Here is a 26,390-nt window from a genome sequence, read left to right on the forward strand (position 1 = left end):
TAGCTACTAAGCTGATGGCAGCTGTAGTTCAGCAATGTCTGTTCCTCACTCCTGACTTACACTTTATTTGCACTTTCTACCAAAGCAAGAACTTCAGCAGAACCACATGTTTTGTTACCCAAATGTTGTAGAACTATCCAGTCTTCAGCTCTCTGTGATCTTTCTGCCATGCAGGGTTTTTTTTCCAGCTGGAACTCACCAGAACTCAGTTCCGGCACTTCTCAGGTAGGCGCTATTGCCATTATAAGAGAAAAAGAGTGAGTTCTTGCACATCTTTTTCTAGAAAAATAGCACTGCAATGCCATGTATATTATACATTCTTTGTATTTTCGTCATTTAAGAAACTATTTTTTCTTAATAGAAACTATTTTTATATAGTTTCTGCTGTATGTTTTTTACGTACTTTTGCTGTAAACAGCTTTGATAGAGTTTAGGATATAGCTATACACACATACACACACACACACAAACACACACACACACACACACACACACACACACACACACACACCTCTGCCTGAGATCCTGGAAAGCCACTGCCAGCCAGAGCAAACAATATTAGGCTAGATGTACAGTATGACATGGAATGAAGCAGCTTCCTATGTTGCTATTAGTAGAGATGGAGGAGAAAGTCAGTTTGCACTTTCTGAAAGAAGATGAAAACCAAAATATAGCCATACTTTAAAATTTACACTTTTCTGAATTTTGCAATGCAGTTCAAATTTTAAAATGCATTCCAAAAAAACCTCTATTATTATTGTTTATTAAATTTATAGAGAAAAGTTTGTGTAAAAATGCACATACATAAAAATCACACCAAAAATGCATTATATATGGGGAAATTGCTTTTGTAAAAATGTGCTTATTAATCAAAACTCCATATAAAAATGGGTTTGTTAGGAGAAAGTCACAGTAAAATGCTACTGAATTTTCATGAGGTTTTTTTTTACTAAAAATTGCTGACTACTAAAGAAATGTGGAGACCTGAAATTAAGACTGGAAAAATGATAAACAGAGAAGCGAAATTAACAGATCTGTCTAGTAAGGGAGCATTCAGTCATTTCCTCACTAGTAGTAAGAAATGGTATACTCTAGCAACAGATACAATACATGGGCTCTCTGCTCATTTGTTTCTGCTATCAGTCAACAGAAATGAATGATGTATCAACAGGGCTGTCTTACCCATAGGCGCTAGGGGTGCAGGGCACCCGGGCGCCGGGCCCTCAGGGCACCAGGCCAAGAGTCTGGGGCCCGAGAGTTGAGTCCAGGGAATAGCCCGCCCATCGGAGTGCCACGGCGGGCTCGTCTACTGCGGGCGGCTCTGCGCCGCAAGTTCAGGGGCGACCGAGCCAGCGAGAGGCTGAGACGGCTGGCTGGCTCCGCCCTCCTGCGTTCCTGGGACTGGGCAACCTGGGAGGGGGGACACCGGGCGGATCTTTGCACCCCGGCACCGCATATGCTTATGACAGCCCTGCGTATCAAAACTAGCAATAGTCATGTATGGAAGAAGCAATGCAGAAAATCATCAGACCTAAGGATCAGCATTCAAGTCACTGGGCAATGTAGAAGGAAATAATGTTTATTTCTTACATTTGTAACACGGCCTGCTGCAGGCTGCTGCAGAGTTACATTTGGATAGGTCAGTTTCACAAAAGCATGTATAATCACCATATGTGTCATAACTGAATTACTAAAAACATAATCTTCCACAGCTCCATTAAACTACCTCTATTAAAAAGTACTGCACTTTGAAGCGAGAAGAGCTGGTAGGAAAGACCAGTCCTCTGTTGTTTGAACCATGATCACTCATTCTTAAAACCAGGCCACCAGCTATTATTATAAGAGAGTGGGGTGCAGGGACTCTCCTTATTCTCCTTTCCCCATGCCACACACATTTTCAGAACATGTCCCCAGCTCTACCACATACTTTTTAAGATGTGGTGGCCAGAACTATACACTGTATTCCAAGGGAAGCTGCAACCACAGATTTGAATAAAGGCATTATGATATCGGCAGTTTTATTTTCAGTCCATCAGAGCAGCTTGTGTTAATTAATCTTACTTAGGTGTGTGCCAATAAGCTAAATAAACACTGTGTGTAGGGCTTCTTTTTAAAACCTGTTTATTGAAACTGTTGCGTTAGGGGTTCGATCCAGAGTTCCCAGGAGCAGAACTCTGCTCACAGGGTGCTGGTGCTGCAGGAAGCGGATATTCGCCTGCTCATCCCAACCCCTGCAGTGAGCTCTCCTTGACAGTGTGAGAACTAGACCCACTGGATCTCAGCCCCTTCCAGGAACAGAGCAAGCCCTTTTGTTCACAGAATCTGCATCCAATTCAGCGAGTGGTCCCCAACTAAATGGTTAGGCTAATGCAACAAATTTTAGCCATGCAATGTACAGTCGTACCTCAGCTCCTGAACATTTCGGCTCCCGGATGATTGAAAACTAGAAGTGAGTGTTCCGGTTTTCGAACGTTCTTTTGGAAGCCGAACATTCAATGGGGCTTCCGAGCTTCTTGCAGCCAACAGAAACCGCACTTTGGTAGTCGAACGTTTCAGAAGTCGAACGGAATTCTGAGGTACGACTGTAACTTCCTTGACATCTCCACTCCATTTGCACTTGCTTTTTCCTTTCCTCCTTTCTCAGTCCACACTTTCCTTCTCTTCTCTTTCTTTCCCTTCCCACCTTTATCCTCGCTGAGCTGCCTGTGTGCCACTTCGGGAGCACAGCGCAGCTGATTTACTCCCCTGAAAGCAGCATCTGCCCGCATGTAAATCATCCTCCAAGCCCAGCCTGTAAAATGGGCTTGTTCGCTAAACTCTATGAATAGGGAAGTAGGCACAGCTGGCCTATTCATAATCAACATAAAAATAGATTAGCACTTTACAGATTCAACATTATCGTTCCAACGGTTAACATAAATCATTTGCACTTATGGGCCCAGCACTGCCGCTGCTCCCCGGGGGCATAATTTGCAAAGGGAAAGAGAAGGATGCACGGCTGACGGGTGTTATCGTATGTTTTTCCGGATGGTCAGGGAGACTACAATTTGTGCAAATTCAGCCACTAACCTTACATGCAGGGAAAGAAAGCTACCTTATACATACAAGGACAGGATATTTGTCCATTTAGCCAAACTTCATGGTCTTCTCAGTTTAATTAAGGCAGCAACATTGATGAACTGGATCCAGCAATACCAACTTTTCAAAGTCTGGTAGTCATTTACACCTCCAGCACCCTCCTGCTACCTCCTTGCCTCTTAGCACCCCACCCCAGATTATCACCCTGCCCCTCAAGTAGTGGCACTGCCCACTTTGGGAACCCCTAAAGCATTAGAACCCCTGCGGAACCTTTTCTCTATGTGCTGACTTCTCTGTCCTAGGACAGGGCCGAAAGAGTTATAGCACACACACACACCCCCCACCTGATGTAGCTAGGCTACAACTCCCCCCATCCCTGACTATTGGACATGGTGGCAGGGGCTGATGGGAGTTGGAGTCCAGCAACATTTGAAGGTTCCCCATGCCTGGCTTGAGATACAGATGAGGCTTGACCTCAAACGCCCGTATCAGTACCAGGTAGGACTTGGGCACTAAATGAGCAGCTTGCCCGAGATTGCCCTCAAAAGACCTCTCTTCTTTTTAGGGTGGGGCAGGCCTCTGCGAGCTCCAAAAGTAGGCGCTTCGCTTGAAAGCGCAGCATTGGTGATGCCACCTTTCAGTTGACTAATGTGGTCCCATTTGTTCTGGCTGACATTAATGCTCCTTCCCATCTATCTCTGACTCTTTAAATTACCTTTTTATGGCTGAAATCCTTTTTTTTCATAATTGATAAAAATCTCCCTTTTTATATCCCACATTATTATGGAGAAATGTGAAGGGTTCGCCCCCTCCCTTTTTATTCATCATTTTAGTTTTAATATAAATGTGGTTTTTATTGATATATGCTTGGACAGCTCAACAAACCCACTGGGAGACGCTAACAAAGGAGGTGGGGAAAGTGGCCCCACCCACTCCAATAGCTTTGAGTCCTCAATTTGGGGCAGAAGAGTGATGAAATGGAATGCATGGACTTTTAAATGAAAAACCACTTCTAAGCAGAAGCCACCAAAATGGAAGCAGAGGCTGAAATGAGTCAGCCATTCTAGGACTCAATGAGGAAAGGGTATTTATTAGGCAAGTAACTCTATAGCATAATAGTGTGTAGTGAAATATCTCAAGGACCCCCTGTACACAGACCCCCTCTGCCTTTTGTGTGGCTGAACTGCATCCCACTGTACAAAAGTTGAAGTCACATTGCTCTGCTTATTTTTCCCTCTTGCCCTACTCATTGCTAGAATGTGGCCCCAAGAACACTGTCAATGAGGTCACGTGGCCCTCAGCCTGGAAAAGGTCCCTCCCTCCTGGCTTATAGGATATGGGTTTGTGACATCATAATATCTAGCCAATTGATGCCATTGACAGCAGGTTGTTGCTAAGAAGTTGCAGAACTCTGGTTTGTTTGCTATTTCCTCTCAGAGGTCAATACTGAGGAGGGGACAGTAATGTTCAAAATAAATGCTGTTAGGCTACTACCAGACCCGCCTCACTGCTCCAAAAACATTACATCTGCCTTCTTGCATAATCTATTTCCCATCGTTTTTCCTCTGACTGGAAACCTGACTGCAATAAAGGCTAACCTCACTCCTTAAGGACGGTGAATCCTGAACGGTTTGAAAACATGAGCTGGGCACCTAAAATCAAAACTGTTTTGAAAGGAATGAGATTTTAAACAGTAATATTCTATTTTTGAATGCCTTGTGGCGTTTGAGCTAATAGGCCATAATACAGCTGCACTTTCAAGTATTCTACTGCAAGCACTGAAAGTTTCAAATGTCAAAGGATGGAGGTTCTCAGTTTCATAAACTGAGGCGGCAAGCAAAAACAAAAAGACTCCATCCCAAAGTCCCAAAAGTTGAGATTAGAATGCAAAATCTTCCATATTTGATGTGGGAAAATACTAGGGCTGTGTCAGGGAACTGCCATCGGAAAAACAGGAGGTGAAAGGGCTCACAGAGGCTGGGAGAGACTTATCAGCTGAGGAGGGAACCAGCAGGGGGAGAGGAGGAGCTCCAAGGGAAAGTGAGTCGGAGGGATGGCTCAGAGACACTTCCAGCGAAAACAGTGGGGAGGTTTCAGGACCTCCTATAGGGACACCCACTCCTCGCCGGAAACTGTCGCGCCGAGAGTCCAGAAGACGCGTTTCCGTTAAAGAACTTTTATGCTGGAAGAAGTTCCGTAAACGCCCACTGTCGGATTCTACAAGCGACTGACGGAGCCATGCTTAAGGAGCTCCGTTACAGACAGAGGTTTGTGGACTTAGCCAAACTCTGAGGGACTAGGAATTTCACGCACAAGCAGCTCATCATCCCATCACAGGCTGCAATGAATATTTCCCAGTTTTGATTTGGGGGTTGAAAGCAGCTATATCTGTGGGATGGAAATTTCTCCTGAAAACCACTTATACTGAGTGGTTTCCCCATCTAACCCACTGCAGCTCTATGCAGGGCCATTGTTTTCCTCAGCTGCTGCTAGGTTATTATTTTCTCCTGCAGTTTCTTCTACTTCCTCCATCCTGGAATAGCCACATAGTGATGACATCACAACACAATGTTGCTAATCGAACCTGATGACATCATTAAGGGCAAGTGAAAGTGAGGACAGTTAAACAAATAAGCAAGCAAACGTTTTTTTGCAAGTAATGCTGAAAAGACTGCCAAAAGAGAGCGAGAGAAAGCAATTTTACAGTGCTACACAGACACTCTGAATAGCAGGCAGTAGTCCCAATGCAGCCCAAGGAAATACTGTTATGAGCCACATACATTTCAGTTGTATTTTACATTATGAGTCATGTATTAGAGGGGGCTTACCCTAAAAGGCTGCACTGACACACTAACAGGCTGCAAAGTTCAGCTCAAAAAGCATTCCCAATCTATGGTGAAAATGGGTGCGAAAACTAAAGTTCTACTGGTGCCTTTCCAATGTAAGATGATGAGAAGAGCTTGCTTGATCAGACCAACAGCCCATTTAGTTCAGCATCCTGTTCTGACAGGGGCCAACCAGATGCCTGTGGGAAACCTGTAAGCAAGACCCAAGCACAAGGGCACCCTCCCCTCCTGTGGATTCCAGCAACTAATATTCACATGATCCCTAACCCCTGAACATCCCTGGTAGAGGTCGATGAGAACTGGAGTCCCAAAAATCTGGAGGTCAGGGGTGTAGGAAGGGGGGCGGGGGGCGTTCCGCCCCAGGTGCCATCATGGAGGGGGTGGCAAATTATCAAGGAACACTTACTGCCCTACTAGGGTGGTTCATAAAAAACTTTTTTTTAAAATGCCTGCTCCAAAGGACTTATCTTACTACACCAAGGATTATAGAGCTATATATGAAATTTCATGCATATCAGTTAATATCTTGACCCTCCTCCATAAAAATAGCTGTTTACTTGCCCGTTTTCCTATGTCATGAAGGCTGAAATTTCAATTCAGTGGAGCAGGGTCAAGATATTCACTGATATGCATGAATTTTCAGATATAGCTATATAATCCCTAGTTTAGTAAGATAAGACCTTTGGAGCATGCATTTTTTTAAAGTTTTTTATGAACCACCCTACTGCCCTACCCTCTGCTGGGCTTCCCTCCCAAACCTCCAGTCTCTGTTGTTGTGTCTTTATCTGTTGTGTGTCCTGGCTGAGGGGGAAAACAGAAAAAGGATGGCCATCGGTCAGGAATGGTCTAGTTGAGATTCCTGCATTGCCCCAGGGGTTTGGCTAGATGCCCCTCAGGGGTCCCTTCCCACTCTACAATTCTCTGGTGCAGGCTTGTGCAGAGTTTTAGGTACAAGTTGGATGTAAGGGGTGCATAGGATTGCAGCCTATCTTATGCACCGTCCGCTCGGGAATAAGTCCCACTGATCATGATGAGACTAGATTGCTGCTGTGCAGTCCTGTTTTTTAATAAATGTTTTCCTTTTCAGATAATACAGAGCATGGCGAAATCACAATAAATAAAACCTCCCCTTCAGTAGTTTCAAGCACTACTACAGGTTCCACATAACATCTGTACTGCATTGTTTACTGTGACAGCACCTGCACTTTAGAACTCCTCACCTATTGCAACAAAGCACATGCCTTTGCTAGACTATTTTCGGGCAAGCATACCTAGATGCTTAGGAAGCTGAGGTAATTTAAATTTTAATATTTTAGCTTTTGTATGTTTTAAGGGAGGATTTTTACTTTTTCTTAATTTTACTGCTGTGGTGTTTTTTTGCTTTTTTTGTTTTGGGGTAAACCACTTTGTAAGTTTTTTAAAATAAATTTTATTAAATAAATAAACAATAAATATAAATAAAATAACACAAGCCAAAACACAATCCATCCTGTAGATTTAAGTATCTGTCCATAGTCGCCTATTTGTTATCAGAGGCCCAGAATCCACATTCCTTTGTAAGAAAATATGGAATAACGTAAAACCATTATTGCAGGCAAAAAAATAAAAATCAGTTGGCGGGGTGACAAGAAATTTTCCACACCAGGTACCACCTGACTTTCCTACGCCTCTGCTGGAGGTCACCAGGTTGGAGAAAGGTGACCTAGAAGCTGTCAGTGTACAATCTTGTTTAGAGATTGCTGCTGTGGAAAACCTTTAATTTTTGAGAAGACACATTATTTTTGCTGCCATTTTCTTGTATTTCTGTTCTCAGGCCTCATTATGAAATATTAGTAGGTGATTTCATCTTTACTAAGATAAGGTGTTTTGACTAGCCTGTTAAAATGCGAATGACTATTTTGTTACGTATTGTAATTTTTAAGTGCATTATCTTGAAATGCTCTGTTTCATTATGTATATTTTTCTGATGTTCAACAATGTCAGAAAAATGTACAAAATAGCTTGGCTTAGCATGGCTTGGAAAAGGGGTATACAAATATTTGATTATCTCAGTTTGGACTAAGTGATGAGAACATATGCTTTGCTTACTCAAAATCCTGGGTTCAGTTCCTGAATTTTCCAGACTGAACCCCCCCCCCCAAAAAAAGACTTCTGGTACCAAGTAATGGGAATATATCTCTGCTTGAGAGGGTGGAGAGCTGCTGCTGACCGCACTGGGTTCAATGGCAAAACGGTCTAATTCAGCATATGTTCTTATGGAATTTCTCCAAAAACACCAGCATCTGGCAACGATTGGTATCTGTCAGCAAAGACGGGTAGGAAGAGGAAGAGGAAGAATCTCACCAGGAGATTTCTACTAGAAGAGGACTATTTTAAATAAAGGAAAACAAAAATAAGCGGGGAGTTTATTTACATCCAGATTTCTGCATGCTGGTCCTGCAACTTCCGTAACCGGTCCCGTTCAGGGTGGATCTAGCTGGCCATCTACTGGTCACTGTGGAGCAGGACTTCCAGGGGAGTCATGCAAAGAGACTGCCCTATTCACCGAGGACTCCCCCAGACCACCTGTTTATTGAGACTTCATCCTGATCTGCTTGCACATTGTCCAGTCCTCACTGAGCATTTGTTCTGATTTGCTTACTGGCAGCTTTTGTGACAATGCCTCGTCATCCTGCAATCACCCTGATTTGCTTGCAGGATTTTATGTCATCCCATTAATCACTGGTTCGTTCCACACTTTTCAATGCACTATCCCTGTCACTTTTCTAAACCTAAATTTCCTGGTAGGCGCTTGAATCTTTCCCGCAAAATATCGACAATATGGAGGTGTCCTGAGCTGCCAACTGTCCAGATTTTGCCAGAGCAGTTGAGAAATGGTCAAGCATAGTATCACTGTACGTATTATCCCGAATGCTTACATAAAGAAAAGGAACTTGTTTATGTCATTAGGGAAACATACCAAAGAAGTAAATGATAGAGAAGCAGCCATTTGTGTTTGCACAATCCCCAAGTGAACAGGTTTGTTCCCCACCTGTCCAGCAGTACCCAGCCAATAGGATATGATCCAAATAAAATGGCCTCAGAAAGCAGGTCACCAGCAAAGAGACAGTATCGAGAAGGGCTGGCTGAGCAGCAGGTTGCTTAGCCTGAAAACATCCAACATCAAAACTTCAAGACAGTGATTCCAGGGACTCTCTCCTGACCAGTTTAGCATTTCCTGTGTAAGATTATGAGACCTGTAGTTCAACTCCCAAGATTCCAAACAGAAAGGAATGCTGCAGGGTCAAAGCAATAACAATTACTCATTTTGCTTTAAAAAGGGAGGGAGGGAGGGAGGGAGGGAGGGAGGGAAGGAAGGAAGGAAGGAAGGAAGGAAGACGCAAGCCAGAGATTCCCCTTTCATCCAAGGAGCTCTTGCTGGCACCACCACCTACTTTAATCAGTAAACTTTAGTTTTTACGCAGCGCTGGGGATGAAAACAAGCAGAATCAGGAGCCATTCAAAATAGACTATGCTGTACTGAGCAGAGGGCTTTTCTAGATGACCTCCAAGGCTCCTTCCAGCTCTATCATTCTCTGAATTCTAACGCACCCTTACGCAGTTTGCCACAAGACCCCTAATACTAAGATGGGCCAATTGTTTGACTCAGTATTATCACTAGTGAAATACTTGCATTGTGAAATCGCAAATGTGCAGAAGAACCCCCCACCTACAAAACAGATACTTACAACTGCCATTAGATTTATTATTTCGTTTGGGTGTCATAGGTAGTGAATGGTAGGAATTTGAACCCTCTGGCAAGATGTGCCCCCTAACCTACATTTCACATTAGCCCATGCATAGATAAAATGAGGTTAAATGAAGAATTTATCGCGGTGCCTAGTACCTAGTTTTAAATTCTTTGTACCGCTTCTCAAAAGTCACTCCGCCGAGAACCTTGTCAGCTGGGCTGCTCTTTGAAAAATGTTCACATTTCTGAGGGTCACGAGGTTTCGGCAATATATTCTGAGCAGGCTCTCTGCGAGGTTATCCAGGGACAACAAGCCACTCTTCGGAACAACACAATGCTACAGTGAGCGTAGCCCTAAATCATGTTGCTTCTGCCTCCATATCTCATGCCCACAGTTCAGTGCCTTAGCACACTACACTCACAGCCAAGGTGGGCAGCTGCCGGAAACCATGGAAAGCAAGGCCCATTGAGCTAAACTCCCCACCCAGGACAAGCCCTCATCCTCATTATTCTCTCCCCTTCCATTACTTGGGAGACCAGTAGTTTGTGGATGAATGAGCCGAGCACTCTTGTTGAAGGAGGGGTGGGCCTCACTGAAGGGCCATAGTTCAGGAGGACCCACTGGAAAGTCTCTTGCACAAGCCTGAAGCCAGAGCTGCCCTGAGCACTGGTGGGAAAGAGAGGCCCATGTGTTCAGTGACATCAACATCATCATCATTTTAATACTTGTAGCTCACCCATCTGACTGGGTTGCCCCAGCAACTCTGGGTGGCTTCCCAACATATATAAAAACATAACCAAACATTAAACAGATGTTTAAGGCCTTCAGATGTCTTCTAAAGGTTCTATAGTTACTTATCTCCTTGACATCTGATGGCAGGGTATTCCACAGGGTAGGTGCCACTACCGAGAAGGCCCTCTGCCAAGGTTATCTATACATCTTTCTGTTGCGTGGCTTCCACTACCTGGGCTAATTCCACAGCTATCTCATTTCTTCTGTAGAATAAAAAGTAGGTTGATAAGACTAGAAATCTTAAGGCTCTGTAACACCTAGCCCTGTCGTCTCTAATCTGGTACCCTTCGAATATTTTGCACTATAGCTCTGACCATTGGCCATGCTGGCTAGGATGGATCAGGGTTGAAACCCAAAGTATTTGGAGGGCACTATGTTGGAGAAGACTGATTTTCAAACAGTCATCTTGCTTCTGTTTTTTTCCACATGTGATACTTTCTTCTGTCATCAGCAAGGTCACCTTGGTATCTAAAGGGACAGTCCAAATTCAAGTTCCACCAGTGAGTTAGGATCCTGTGGATCTCTGGCTCAGCTGGCCAGTTTGCATCACAGCTGGGCTACAGATAAGGGATAAAATCTTCACTCTTTGAAAATGAGGTCAACCCTGAAACACTCAACCTGAAGACTTTTTGTAAATGGCCTCTAAAATTTAATCACATACTTTTGTACTGTCTTTTGAGTATTACCAAAATTTATTTATCCAGCACAAAACAACAGCGTTTCTGATATTTTCACTACCCATTGTCAAATTTAACCTTGTAAAACTCCATGTTAACATTTGCAGATGTTTTTCTCTTTCACTTAAGTAAATATATTCTAAAATATACTATAAAAAGGATGTTTGTAAATATATTATTTTAAACAACAGCCAAAAGTTTGGACACTAATTTTTACAGCAGGTCAAAGCAACAGGAGCAAAAAAGGCAATGGACCGGCCATTGCTTATTGCTTTTTTGACCTCCTACAGGATCAATTATATTCTCCAGATATAGTGATTTTCATAGTTGTTGGGCACCACCAGGCTTCCACGCTAGCTTCTCAGAACAGCAGGATAATAAGTATTTTAAAATCCTTGGTTTTTGAATTGCCAGATGTCTCTAACTCCAGATCATTAAAGGACTACAAAACATAATCAGTGTCCCTTAGAGTGCATCTTAGCTTTTAAATGTTGATGTAGCAAAGCATTTAATCCTCTATGTTTGTAGAACTCTCCCCTCCCCATTAATAAGAGTATTAATTTTAGAAATAGAGGGTAGGATTCACCTAGGCAGGCCTGTCAGAAGAAGCACTATGCAAGGATTTCTGCATATACAGCATGGCTCAGGGGGTTGAGAGAACCCCCAGTACAGTGCACAAGGGGAGAAGAGAAGGGCCATTCCTTCTGGCAAGCTCCAATGCTTGTGCAGATGGAACATTCACCATAGCACAATGCTGAATATTAGTATGGAATATTGCTGCTGCTGTTGTCATGTGTATTTCTTCCCTTCTCTTCCTCCCATAGGATCCCAGCATCATGAAAAACAATATTACAATCGCTCAAAGATCTAAAAGTACATCTCTGAAATATAAAAACATAACCAATAGCCAATCAAATGTGTGCATGGGCTAAATTTATCCCAGCAGTAATCGAATGGACTTCCACCCAAGATTGTTGGCTTCATCTAATAAGAGTGATCCATGTGATGCACAACTAAAATGAGAGGAATGAGGCTCTAGATTTTTCTAGATTCATCATGTGCTCTGTGGTGCTCATCCAGGCCCTACTGGGCCTGCTGGAAGCACCTTCTGGCAACCAAGGGCACTTGGGGGTGGTGTGCATCCTCATCTAGGTCCAATAGTTGCTGCTTGTGAAGACTAGGAACTGGGAGTTTGAGCAACAAGGGCTTTAATAATACATGCAGTATTACAAATTTAAGAAATAAAAAAAATCAAAGGTGACTGTTGGGAGCTTCCAATGCTGATTTTAAAAAACCATCTGTTTCCTCAGGCTTTCGCTAGCGGCCAGCCACCACCACTGGATCCTTCTGCCCTGAATTTCTCTAATATCTGTGAATTATTTTTTTCCTGTTTAAAATTGTTTTCATGTATATTTTATCTCTGGAAGCTGCTTTCAATATTTCTTTCCAATAGCAGGCAATATAATGGCACTGTTAAATAAATAAGGAAAACCGCTAAGAACTCCTGAGGTAGGGGTAGGGAACCTCAGACCTGGAGGCCAAATGTGGCCTTGCAATCCTCTGTATCTGGCCCTTAGGACTCTCCCCAGGCCACACAACCCTCACCGGCCCAGGCACCTCACAGGCTCAGCTTCATTCACTTCATTCACTCTGTGTTTTTGCCTGACTAGAAGGTGCCTTCAGTTCTAATAATGCCACTTGATTGCCAGAGAGGACTGTGCGGAGGAGTGTAGAAATGAACCTTATTGTACAAAGGTAAAATTCACATTCGTTATTTGGCCCACTTTTGCCTCTGGTGGTGCATGTGTTTGCCTCTGGCCCTGCCCACCCCTGGTATGTGGCCCCAAGACAGTTTTCCAGAGAAAAATGTGGCCCTTTGGCTGAATAAGATCCCATCCTAAACCATCAACAGAGAGGAGGTTCCCAGCACTGTTTCCACATTCCAGTATAAATCACTCCTCAAAGCTAACAGCCCACACCACTTACTCAGTACCATAACCCATACCCCTCCTGCATTATATCTTTCTAACTATTCTCATTTATTATTTCTCTCTCTCTCTCTCTCTCTCTCTCTCTCTCTCTCTCACACACACACACACACACACACACACACACACACACTTGTCATTTTCTCTCTGTCTCTTTAAAATTAAATATCACCCTGGCTCTGCCCATGCGGGCAAAGTAACGCTGAAAGGAAAGTCTGCAGCTGAGAGGGGATTCGAGCTGCCTCGCTGGGAATCAATGAGGCATAGAAGGCTCTGTCTAGCGCCTGAAATGCTGAAAGGAACCAGGGCAGATCAGTAGCGGCTGAAAACGTATTCAAGAGAGAAGAAAAGGCCCGTCGCAGAAGCCGCACACAGCCAAAGCAGAGCGAGAGAAAATCATGTGCCGTATTTTAATATATCGCCTTTCTATCTCTCCCCAGAGTTCTGAGTGAGGGGGGGAACAATTTTGGGGAGGCCATGAATAATACAGAGAGGACTTAATGTATGGCAGGGCTCACCAGGGAATAGATTCATCGAATACGTTTATCAATTCATCGAAGACATATCGAGCAACAATACACATTCTTCCTCTTCTGGGTAAACACAACCAAACTCAATGTACTCCTAAGAGGCTTCCAATGGCCAGCGTCTGTGCTGGTTACCTGCAGACCAGGGGTGAAAGATTTTTGGCCCTCCATGTGTGTTGTTGGACTACAACTCACATCCACTGCAGCCAGTATGGGCACTGATGGGAGCTGTAGTCCAGCAGCATTGGGGAGGTGGTTGCCACAGGTTCTCCATCCCTGCTACAGGCATTCAGGGTGCTGGTTTTAATCCATAAAGCCCTCAGAATCGTAGACTCATAGAATCATAGAACTGTAGAGTTGGAAGGGATCCCAAGGATCATCTAATCCAACCCCCTGCGATGCAGGAATTTCCACTAAAGCTTCCAAGACAGATTACCGTTCCGATTTCTGCTTTAAAACCTCCAAGGAAGGAGAATCCACCACCTCTTGAGAGAATCTGTTCCACTGTCCAACAGCTCTTCCCACCAGAAAAGTCTTCCTGATGTTTATTTGTAATCTCCTTTCTTGGAACTTGGACCCATTGGTTCAAGTCCTAACCTCCGGAGCAGGAGAAAACAAGGTTTTGACCCAACATAAGTCTTCAGTTTATGGCCAATCATAATTTCTAAGATCTACTAAGAATTTACAGTCCAAGACACATCTCTTCCCTTACAGACCCACCAAGGTTCAAAAATGAGCACCTTCCAAAAGCAATAATCACATTTCATTTGTGTTAGCTACTGGCAGCTGGAACTGAGGTGGTAGCGGGCAAAGGTCTTAGCAGAGTTATCTGGTTTATATGGTTTTAACTGGTATCTTAGCCATTGTTTCTAAAACTTATTGTTGCTTCCCACCCACAGCCAAACCAGACACTTAAAAAGCACAAATATTTGCCAGCTGGGCTTCATGACAAAGCACACACCTTGAAGACAAAAATTCCCAAGCTCAATCCACAGTATCTCTGATTAAAATGGTAGAAGGGTGTGGTTCAGTGGAAGAGCATCTCCTTTGAATACAAAAGGTTCCAAAGTCAATCCCAGCTGTGAATTTCCCCTGCAAAACTCTGGAGAGCCATTGCTAGTCAATTCAGTTAGGACAATATTGATGTACCAACGGTCTGACTCAGCACCAGGCAGCTTCATACACAACACTGTTCAGAAAGCAGGCAGGATTATTTGAACAGCAAGTGTCAGTAGTGGTCATAAATTGCATTATGATGTCACAGTTCAGTAAGGGTCAGGCTACAGTTTGGGCAGAATAATGTGGCCTTGGCTGAGAAAAGGCCTATCTCTCTATACCCCACAACCCTAAAATTCCCCCATCTCTACTCACATTACCAACAAAAGGCTATTTGGGGGCCTGCCCACCTACTCAGATGTGCCCTCGCCAATCTGAACTACACAATCTATGGCAACATCATTCACTCTCCACAAGGTGAACCCATGACAGCATGTTCCTTTATATGCACTCCTGCACCACAAACAAACAACCCCAGATTTACTAGATGTTCCAATCCTGCTGCACTGACTGCATTTCACCCTGCCCCATGGCATTACAGGTAGGTCTACCCCACTCACCACCTCCAAACGCCTACACACCCTGCAGCCCCATTCTTCACTGCCGACCCTTCTCAATCCACCCTAGAGACTTGAAGCATGATCACAAATGAAGTTGGGGAAAAGTAATCTGATTTACCAGCCATAAAGCGCTCATGGTTGACATAGCCTTCCTTGCCACCACATGGCCTTGGTGTAAACGGCAACAGCTATTTATGTGGTTATTATGGGGATTTATTTGTTTTTCATTCAGGGTTAATTAGGGGGCTTTCGAAAAGGAAGGGCTGACAGTGCTGTCTGGAAATGGTTATAGTGCAGCAAAAGGCCAGCACAACTTGCCCATGTGTAGCATTTTACCAAGAGCAAGCTTGCAGTTCATTTTAACAGCGCCTGCCATTCTACTGAGGGAGAGCTCCACGTAGGGCAGCCTCAAGACGTGTTGCTAACTGAGGGAAAAGACAAAATGGCGTCTCTTTCCATTCCATATACAGAAGCTGACTGGCCTGGCAGGTGAGTCTTAGGCCCCATCTGCACTATAAAGCTGCCGCCTACCACTCTGAACAATCATGGCTTCCCCCAAAGAATCTTGGGAAGTGTAGTTTGCTAAGGGTGCTGTAACTTGATAGGAGACCCCCTAGTCCCCTGACAGAACTATAATTCCCACACTACCCTGGAAAGAGGGATTATTAAACTACTGTGGGAACTGTAGCTCTGTCAGTGTGAATAGGGATCTCTTTGCAACCTTAACAAACTACAGTTCCCAGGACTCTTTGGGGAAAACCATGACTGTTTAAAGTGATAGGATACAGCTTTAAATGTATGGTACCTCAGTTCAAAACTGTCAGTGGGACAGCATCCTCCACCACATGTGAGGGTTGCAGCGTAGCTTAGCAGGGCAGGGCAGGCTGTGTCCTCCAGCACCTTGCTGTCCCTCCCAGCCTCTCTGCATCTTCTGCCTAAGGCAGCCATCTAATGTTGACACTGGCCCTGGTTCCATTGTTCTGCCACAGGCCATCTATATTGCCTCTGATGTTCCATTCCTATGCCTACCATTGCTCTAGGGATGAGAGAGAAATTCAATTCAGTTCACCTTTCAATGCGAACTTACCTAATTCGCACTTTCTGAAACAAGGTGCAAACTGACGCAAAGGCATCTTCCAAAAGTTGCACTTCTCTTAGCCAAACACTGTGTACAAAAGTGTCTATGCTAGGGTAAAGTGTGCATATGTTTGTGAAAACAACATTTTTAAAAAAATATTGGGGCAGATTGTTTTTTGTTTTAAATGTGCTTATTAGGCGAAATTGCATACCAAAATGTGTATACTAGGATAAAACCACCGGGATCATGGTGCCGGGGGTGGTGTGCTCCCCCGCCCCCCTCTTCCTCCGCCAGTGGCTGTCTTATTACAAAAGAATTTTAGAAATACACTTGAAAGAGAAGTTGCTGAATTACAACTCATTACCAAACTAAAAACTATGGAGAGACCTGGTCTGAATAGATATATTGGATTCATGTCCCATTATACATACTAAAGCTAATTTTGGTCATATATCCCTTTAAAAATCCCTTGCCCTTCCCTGTGGAACCAACTGCCATAACAGTCATCAACAGTTATAAGGTTGAAGCGACCTCTGCTTCAGAGTATCTGACGAAGTGTGTATTACACACGAAAGCTCATACCTTGAAAGCTTATATTTAGTTGATCTTTAAGGGGCCACTGGAATTACTAAAAAATATTTTTTCATCTTTCATCTTGTTATTTATTATTTATTCGTGTTATTATCAACACGGCTATCCACCTGAATCTGTTAAAACTGTGCTTATGGAAGACAATCTTACTCAGCTACAAGTGATCGCCAAAGAAGAGAAGAAGCAGAAGCAGAAGCAGAAGCAGAAGCAGAAGAAGCAGAAGAAGAAGAAGAAGAAGAAGAAGAAGAAGAAGAAGAAGAAGACGATGACTAGCAGCCAGGACTGATGGGAGATAGAGCCCAACAAAATCTGGAGAGCCCATAGTTTAACCTGCTTTGTTTTAACATCTAATACAGGGATAGCTCTTGGGAGTGTAGCTTGTAAGATGCAGCTGTGGGAGTCTGCTGTTTTTAGCAACTGGAGACAGACAATATTTGCTGCACAGAGTTTCAGAGTGTATTCATGTCTTCTACCTTACTGAGAACGCCCAGTTAGTGAAAAATGGGCTAGGTGTGAATTGTTGAGCCTGGGCTACAGAACAGATACGAGTGGCACAAGTAGAACAAAAATGGAACCCCCCCCCCTCGGGAGCCCATTCACTGGACAAGAATAATGGGGGTCAGTTAAATCTACAATTTTCATCTGATTGCCAGCAAACTCAGCAGCTGCACCACCAATGTATCAGTGGGGCTGAGCAGTGTTCATGAGCTAAGGAGTTTGTCTAAAGTGGGTACAGAACAGTTAAATGGGTTGGGTCATATACAGAGGCATAGATGGGGCAGTGAGAGACAGTTGGTTAGATGATGTCAGACAGGAGATAGAAGACAATTTGGCAGGCTGCATTGCAGTAAAAATGTCTGAGACAGTATTGATCCAAACCAGCAAATCACGGACGGCCTTCTACCTTATTACCATATGAATGTTTGTGGGCCAGAGTTCATGGATGAGACATGGATGAGACACTGAGCTGCTGAGCCCTGTTTTGCTAGAGTGGGTCCCTTTAAAACTTGCTGCCTTGTAGCTAAGGCTTGGTCACTCCATAGGCGTGCCAGTTTTGCTCAGGCCATTGTCAAAGCAACACCCGTCTTTTGTGGGCGATCTTTTGGGTCTCGCAGATCCTTCCTTTGGTACCTGGAACCTGATATCTGCTTTGTGCTGCTAGAGTGTCTCCTCCAGGCCTTGGTCATCACCCTATAGGTCAGGAAACAAGATCCCATGGCTGCCTCTACATAGTGCCCTTGTTGTGAAATAGCCACAAGGTGTTCTTTTAATGGGCATCTGCATGATGTCATGTAATGAACAAAAATGTCTATGTTTTCCCTATTCCGCTTCTGTTTCATGCCTCCCACCGACCTCAGGTGATCCAGCTCCTCCCCCAAATAATTAACACACACACCCCCCAGTTATGGTCTTTATAATTTTCCTTCTCTGTAGTCCAACTCTAGGAGTTAACACTATCACTTTAACCCTTCCCTTTCCAGAGAACATGAACATCAGATGAATATTGTAGATTTAACTGACCCCCATTATTCTTGTCCAGTGAATGGGCTCCCGAGGGGGGGGGTTCCATTTTTGTTCCACTTGTGCCACTCGTATCTGTTCTGTAGCCCAGGCTCAACAATTCACACCTAGCCCATTTTTCACTAACTGGGCGTTCTCAGTAAGGTAGAAGACATGAATACACTCTGAAACTCTGTGCAGCAAATATTGTCTGTCTCCAGTTGCTAAAAACAACAGACTCCCACAGCTGCATCTTACAAGCTACACTCCCAAGAGCTATCCCTGTATTAGATGTTAAAACAAAGCAGGTTAAACTATGGGCTCTCCAGATTTTGTTGGGCTCTATCTCCCATCAGTCCTGGCTGCTAGTCATCGTCTTCTTCTTCTTCTTCTTCTTCTTCTTCTTCTTCTGCTTCTGCTTCTGCTTCTGCTTCTGCTTCTGCTTCTTCTCTTCTTTGGCGATCACTTGTAGCTGAGTAAGATTGTCTTCCATAAGCACAGTTTTAACAGATTCAGGTGGATAGCCGTGTTGATAATAACACGAATAAATAATAAATAACAAGATGAAAGATGAAAAAATATTTTTTAGTAATTCCAGTGGCCCCTTAAAGATCAACTAAATATAAGCTTTCAAGGTATGAGCTTTCGTGTGTAATACACACTTCGTCAGATACTCTGAAGCAGAGGTCGCTTCAACCTTATAACTGTTGATGACTGTTATGGCAGTTGGTTCCACAGGGAAGGGCAAGGGATTTTTAAAGGGATATATGACCAAAATTAGCTTTAGTATGTATAATGGGACATGAATCCAATATATCTATTCAGACCAGGTCTCTCCATAGTTTTTAGTTTGGTAATGAGTTGTAATTCAGCAACTTCTCTTTCAAGTGTATTTCTAAAATTCTTTTGCAATAAGACAGCCACTGGCGGAGGCAGAGGGGGGCGGGGGAGCACACCACCCCCGGCACCATGATCCCGGTGGGGTGCTATCACGGTTGCTCCCCCCGGCCGTGCTGGGCACCACGCCCCCAGGACACGCACCACGCCCCTGGGAGGTACGCCATGCCCCTGTGGGCAGCACGCCATGCCCCTGGGATGCACACACCCCCCCCGGGATGCACGCTAGCCATGCCTCCGCCTGCTCTCCACCCCCAGTGCCAGAGCATGAAGCTCCGCCACTGAAGACAGCCACTCTAAGATCCTACACAGAATGTCCTGGGAGACTGAAGTGCTCTCCTATTGGTTTCTCTGTTTTATGATTCCTGATGTCAGATTTATGCCCATTTATCCTTTGGCATAGGGACGCGGGTGGCGCTGTGGGTTAAACCACAGAACCTAGGGCTTGCCGATCAGAAGGTCGGTGGTTTGATTCCCCGCGAGGGGGTGAGCTCCCGTTGCTCGGTCCCTGCTCCTGCCAACCTAGCAGTTCGATAGCACGTCAAAGTGTAAGTAGATAAATAGGTACTGCTCCAGCGGGAAGGTAAACGGCATTTCGGTGTGCTGCTCTGGTTCGCCAGAGGCGGCTTTGTCATGCTGGCCACACGACCTGGAAGCTGTACACCGGCTCCCTCGGCCAATAAAGCAAGATGAGCACCGCAACCCCAGAGTCGGTCACTACTGAACCTAATGGTGAGGGGTCCCTTTACCTTCACCCTTTGGTGTAAACTTTGTCCTGTTTGTCCGATATAGAGAGCTGAAGGGCACTGTTGGCATTTGATAGCATATATAATGTTGGAAGATGAACTATTAAATAGGCCTGAGATGGTATGTTTGATGTTATTGGGGCCAATAATGATGCTGTCGAGGTGTATGTGGCAGCAAAGTTGGCATCTAGATTTATTGCAGGCTCTTGTGCCAGTGTCCATGTTAGGTCTGGTTGTTGTATTATTGTGTGTGAGGAACTGTTTAAGATTGGGTAGCTTTCTGTAGGCAATTCAACGTTTTCCTTCCAGAGCTTTGGAAAAAGAGCTGTCATTAATCTAAGAGCTGTTGCAAATCTCTGATGATGCGTTGAACTGTTTTAACTTGAGAGCTGTGTGTGATTACTAGTGGTGTTCTATTGTTTTCTCTTTTGGGTCTATCTTGCAGCAAGGTTTTCACACTGAGTCCATAAGTGACTGTGGAGGCCACTTCTGGATCCACACGTCCTTCCATAGTGGGGACATTGGCTTCTGATCACAAGGTGGATTTGCCAAGTGTGCCTTCCTCTTAGCACGTTTCTCCCTTGCGTCCTGAGTTCGAGTGTCGTCAAAGCCCATGACACCTTTGGTAAAGGCTGTTCTCCAATTGGAGCGCTCACAGGCAAGTGTTTCCCAATTGTTGGTGTTTATACTACATTTTTTAAAAATTGCCTTGAGACAGTCTTTAAACCTCTTTTGTTGACCACCAGCATTACGCTTTCCATTTTTACGTTCGGAATAGAGCAGTTGCTTTGGAAGACGATAATCAGGCATCTGCACAACATGACCAGTCCAACGAAGTTGATGTTAAAGAATCACTGCTTCAACACTTGTGATCTTTGCTTCTTCCAGTACATTGGTATTAGTTTGCCTGTCTTCCCAAGTGATGTGTAAAAAATTTCGGAGACACCGTTGATGGAATCTTTCAAGGAGTTGGAGATGGCGTTTATAAGTGGTCCATGTTTCACAAGCATACAGTAAGATTAGTAATACAATAGCTTTGTAAACAAGCGTTTTGGTTTCCCTGTGAATGTCCCAGTTCTCAAATACTCTGCATTTCAATCGGGAGAAAGCCGCACTCGCAGAGCTCAGGCGATGCTGGATTTTGGGACCAGTGTTGGCCCTTGTGGAAAGATAACTGCCCAGGTAGGAGAAGTGATCAACATTTTCCAATGTTACACCATTGAGTTGGATTTATGGCGCTGCAGAGGGGTTATTTTGTACTTGTTGGTACAGCACTTTGGTTTTTTGGATGCTGAGCGATAGGCCAAGCTTGGCCTATGGTCAGAGATGGTTAGGTGTTCAGCAACATCTAAAGAATCACAGATTAGCCACCTCTGCGTTATAAAGTGTGATGCACGTTTACAGCAGAGGCAGGTATAACTCACTGCTAGCAATGGTGCACTCAATAACCAACAGAGGTCTGTGACAATCACATTATGCTGCATATAGCACACAGCAATCTCAACAGTAACAGCTGTGAGAGCTAGGGGAAAGAATCTGCATTTTCGCAGTGACAAAATACTCCAGTTTCAGCACTGCAAAAATGCAATATTTCTGCAACAGAAGCACTACGTTGAGAAAACAATGCCTGTGTCCTTAGCAATAAGCGGACATGCATTTATTACCAGAAAGCAGCAACAAACCACTGTTTAGTGCTTTCAGTTCACTGTACTACCCAAAATTAGACAAATTCATAGAAGGCAAGGCTATAAACGGCTACTAGCCATGATGGCTATGTGCTATCTCCCCAATCAGAGGCATTTTGCATCTGAATACAAGTGGCTGGGAATTGCAAGTGGCTGCTGCACACTTGTTCAGCTAGCAGGTTTTCCTTTTTTATATATGTACTTTATTGGTTTTTTTAACATATCATTCCAACAGTCATATAACATAACTTCTTTTACAATGTTTTAGACTTCCATCAACACCTCTGATGATTTTTCATTCTTTATCACTTATTCTGCATTTCTTAATTTCTCTATTACTCTTAATTGTCATTAACTAATAATTCTCCTCATAGTCTTTCTTGCAATATTTCAGATAATCCTCCTTACAAAACTTCTTGCAGTCCTACTAGCGTAATCTGTTCATTACAATTACTTTTCAAATAGTTCGTATATTTACTCCAGTCTTCTAACAATCTCTGATCCCGCAGGTTTCGAATCCTTCCTGTTAATTTATTTAGTTCTGCATAGTCCATCAATTTCATCCTCCATTCTTCTTTTGTTGGTAATTCTTCTTGCTTCCATTTTTGTGCAATAATATTCTTGCTGCCGTCATTTCGTATAAAAACAACTTACAGTCCTGTCTATTAATATAATCTACAATGCCAAGTAAAAATGCTTCTGGTTTCTTAATAAATGTATATTTCAACATCTTTTTCATCTCATTATATATCATTTTCCAGAAGTTTTTCACTTTTTTACATTCCCACCACATGTGATAAAAAGTTCTTTCCTTTTCTTCACATTTCCAACATTTGTTACTTGTTTTATACATTTTAGCTAATTTCACAGGTGTAATATACCACCTATACATCATTTTCATCACATTTTCTTTCAAAGCATTGCATGCAGTAAATTTTAATCCTTCTTTCTACCGTTTTTCCCAGTCTTTTAACTGTATATTATACCCAAAATCTTTGGCCCAGTGTATCATCACCGACTTTACCTCCTCATCTTTCAAATGCCATTCAAACAGCAATTTATACATTTTAGACAAAATTTTATACTTATTATTCAATACCTCTATTTCAAATTTTGATTTATTATCATCAAATCCTTTTTCTCTCAAATCCTGTTTAAACATTTCATTGATTTGGCGATAGTGCAGCCAGTCATTCACATATCCTTTAACCTCTTCATAAGATTTCATTTTCCATTTACTTCCTTTTGTATTAATTTTACATATGTAACCCAATTTTTACTCATATTTATCTTTTTCACACTCATCACTTCTAATGGAGACAGCCACTGTGGTGTTTTACGTTCTAATAGGTTTTTATACCTATCCCATATTTCAAATAGAGATCTTCAGAATATATGGTTTCCAAATCCTTTATGGACTTTTGTCTTATTATACCATAAATATGTGTGCCAACCAAATCTATTATCATAACCTTCCAAATCCAACAAATCTGTATTTTCTAACAACATCCATTCCTTTAACCAACAAAGTCAAGACGTTTCATAGTACAGTTTCAAGTCTGGCAGGGCGAAGCCCCCTCTTTCTTTAACATCTGTTAATAACTTATATTGAATTCTTAGTTTCTTCCCCTGCCCAGCTATCAGGCTTTCCAAAGGCATCTGGTTACACACTGTGGGTTCATTCACACTTCCTTTTGTGCCATGTTTCTAGGTGCAAGTTCGGGCTTTCCAGATCAGCATCCAAGCAGGTCTTTTTTTGGTCCCAGCACTTTCCTCAGGAAAACCCGCGTTTTACCGCTGAAATGCAGCAAGGGACCAAACTGCTCAGGCACGCACCTGGAAAGGCCAGACCTGTGCCTCAAAAGCATGGAGTAGTGTGGACGAGCCCTGTGAGATGCTGGTCTAGACAGGCCATTGGCCTGATTCAGCAGGGCTATACTTATGTTCTTATTGCTTGTGCTTGGCAGACAAGTCAACACATGCCTGTTGTCACACTTACCCCTTTGCCCAGGTCCTCCAAGATCACTTGCTCGATCTCTCGCCTGCTGCTCTGAGGGGCTTGGCTGTGCAGCACCTTGAGTGTGCGAGTGTATTCCTCAGGCAAGAGATAGTCGAGAGCCCCCAGGTGCTGCCCCACTTTGATGAAGGTGCCCCGGTTGGCACAACACAGGTCTCGGAGACGTTCTGCAGAGCGCAGATGCACCTGAAGAGGGGGAGAAAGAGAGGGAGGGAGGTTGAAAGACTCAGAAACATCCAAAACTTTGACTGAATCCCTTTCTTCCAACCATATGCTACCTATCTTGTCTTCCCAGGCTGCCATTTTGCTTGTTCTGGGTGTGTGTTACCATAAGGCTCCCAGTGTTTACCATTAGAACAGGACGCATCTTTGGGGAAAACAGACACTGTTTTCTCCAGGATGCCCCTACAATTGCAGACCAGGGCTTGATGTGGGCCAGTACCTACATGCGTATGCAGACTGCAGGCATTAGAAGTTCTACATGACCACATCTAGTTTCCTCAATAAGCACCATGCAGACAGTGCTTTAAGGCAGGGTGGGGAACCTCAGGTCCAGCGTCTGAATGCAGCTCTCTGGGCCTATCTATCCCTTGAGACTTCCCCAGGCCACACACCCTCCCCTCTCAGTGCCCTTGCTTCAACCCTCCCCCAAATGTTTTTGCCTTTCTGGAATGCGTCCTTGAACCCTGATTGGGGACAGAGAGTGGTTGTGAGTGTGTGTAGAAACTAGCCTACTGTACAAAGGAAAAAGAATTGACTTGGGATAGTTCAGTCAGTAGAGCATGAGGCTCTTAATCTCAAGGTCGTGGGTTCAAGCCCCATGTTGGGCAAAAGATTCCTTGGACTAGAAGACCCTCGTAGTCTCTTCCAACTCTACAATTCTATGATGCCCCTATTTGCTCCACCTACTTTTGACTCTGACTCCACCCACCACCGTCATGTGGTCCCCAGAAGGGCATGTGGACCTCAGGTTGAAGAAAGTTGTGTAACCCCACCTTTAAAGAGGTACACAGACATGCAGGCAAGATATTTGGATTCCAGTCCCTTGAAAGCCTGGTGCTCACCACTTCCTTACACTGGGCTGCTGGAAGCAGAAGCTGCCATTCCACCTGCCTCTGCAAACCCCCTTGCAGCGGTTGGGCAACAGTGTGCAAAAAGGCAGCTTTCAGCTCTAGACTGAAAAATAATACTCTTGCAAGGAGCAGGAAGCTTCTGCCATGGAAATGTGTGGTCATGAGTACAGTAGCTCTATGCAGCGTGCCTTACATTGCTCCCTTGATGTGGTTGTTTGGAGTGACAGAGATATCAAGAGAGAAAGAAAGCTTGGAATGGATTGGAAATGAAAGGGTGCAGACAGGGCGGGGGGAGAGAAGAGAGGGGGGGAAAGAGAGGGATGGAGCCAGAGCAGCTGGGCAGTTTGTCACAGTACAGGGAGTTCAGCCCATTACAGGGAAACAGCTTTTATGCAGCTTGGATAATTGTCCTCGACACTGTCTCCAACAGAGGAGAAAGCGGAGGGAGGGGGATCAGCAGCAAAAGCAGGGAGGGGCTATCTATAGCTGTCCGGAATTAACTTGCATTTCAGAGAAAGGAAGGGCAGGCTGGGCACACTTGAGGGGAAAAACGCCACTTCAACCCAGATATTGCTCGTGGTGAGAAAGCAGCAGCAACAACAACAAAATTTCAGGAACTGTACAGAGTGTCAGGGCTACTGGGAACACCCACCCACACTCCACACACAAAGCAAACACACAATTAGGCCCGCATGCGAGCGCACCAGATTGAGCCAAGGGAGCAAAAGAGACATCTGACCCCAATGTTGATTCACCTCCTAAAATGTAAGCTCAAAATCTTATTTAACTGCCAGTTACTAGCAAGTGATTGCCTTGCAGCCAAAGTGTCACTGCAAAGGAAGCATGGTTCTGCCATATGGCGATTCTGCCTCAATCCAGAGACGAGGAAGTTCATGCGAGCAAGTCCCACTGGGATTCCTGCGGATTTATAACACTGGTCACCAACATGGAAATAGGTACTGAAAGAGCATTTTCCCTCCTTTAAATGTTCAGGTTGAAGAACAGGCCACAGAACAGATGGCAGCCATGTTGACAAAAGACATTGTAAGGCCAGGTACTCCAGCCAAACAAGAAAAAGAAGATTTTGAACGCCATTTGCAGTTCATTGTGTGTACCTGACATGGTAATTAACAATCCCTGGCCATGACGCTGCAAAATACAATTCAAGCTACTAGCTTTTTTTCAACCTGTCCAGCAAGTAATGCAATAAATAACTTGAGGAAAAAAGTTTGTTTCTTGCCATTTCCAAAGCATTTACTGAACAGATAATATTTAATGCTACTTGACAAAACAAACATCCTGCACATTATTCACTGATTGCATTATGTACTTTATTATTATTATTATGACTGAATTAAAGAGAGACTAAAGGTCAAGCTCAACAAGATGCCATTCATACAATTATCTATTGCATGCATGGCTTTTAAAACAGTAAAGAGTGGTCACAGCAGGGGCCCCAATCCAGACTGAAATCCTGGCGGGGGCAGGATGAGGATGGAAGAGCTCTAACCTTTCTGCCCCTCATGGTGGTCCCAATTCAAATCAAGG

The 26,390-nt window shown here is 43.9% G+C and overlaps 1 protein-coding gene and 1 long non-coding RNA gene across 7 annotated transcripts in view; one reads left to right on the top strand and one right to left on the bottom strand.

The window, feature by feature from the left end:
• ADCK1 (aarF domain containing kinase 1) overlaps window positions 1-26,390 on the bottom strand; it is a 124,499-nt gene that overhangs the window by 61,333 nt on the left and 36,776 nt on the right. For 5 of the 6 annotated variants that reach the window (XM_053378201.1, XM_053378184.1, XM_053378191.1 and 2 more), the window contains one exon: window positions 23,752-23,955. The exons of the other annotated variant lie outside the window; for it this stretch is intronic. In XM_053378201.1, coding sequence (XP_053234176.1) covers window positions 23,752-23,955 — 204 coding nt within the window. The remainder of the gene's footprint in view (window positions 1-23,751; window positions 23,956-26,390) is intronic. 6 annotated transcript variants of the gene reach the window in all.
• On the top strand, window positions 14,968-26,095 carry LOC128408482 (uncharacterized). Its single transcript, XR_008329104.1, has 2 exons — window positions 14,968-15,236; window positions 25,662-26,095. It is a non-coding gene; the product is annotated as an uncharacterized LOC128408482 (long non-coding RNA).

This window comes from Podarcis raffonei, chromosome 1, assembly GCF_027172205.1.
Source record: "Podarcis raffonei isolate rPodRaf1 chromosome 1, rPodRaf1.pri, whole genome shotgun sequence".
In the NCBI taxonomy this organism is placed as follows: domain Eukaryota; kingdom Metazoa; phylum Chordata; class Lepidosauria; order Squamata; family Lacertidae; genus Podarcis; species Podarcis raffonei.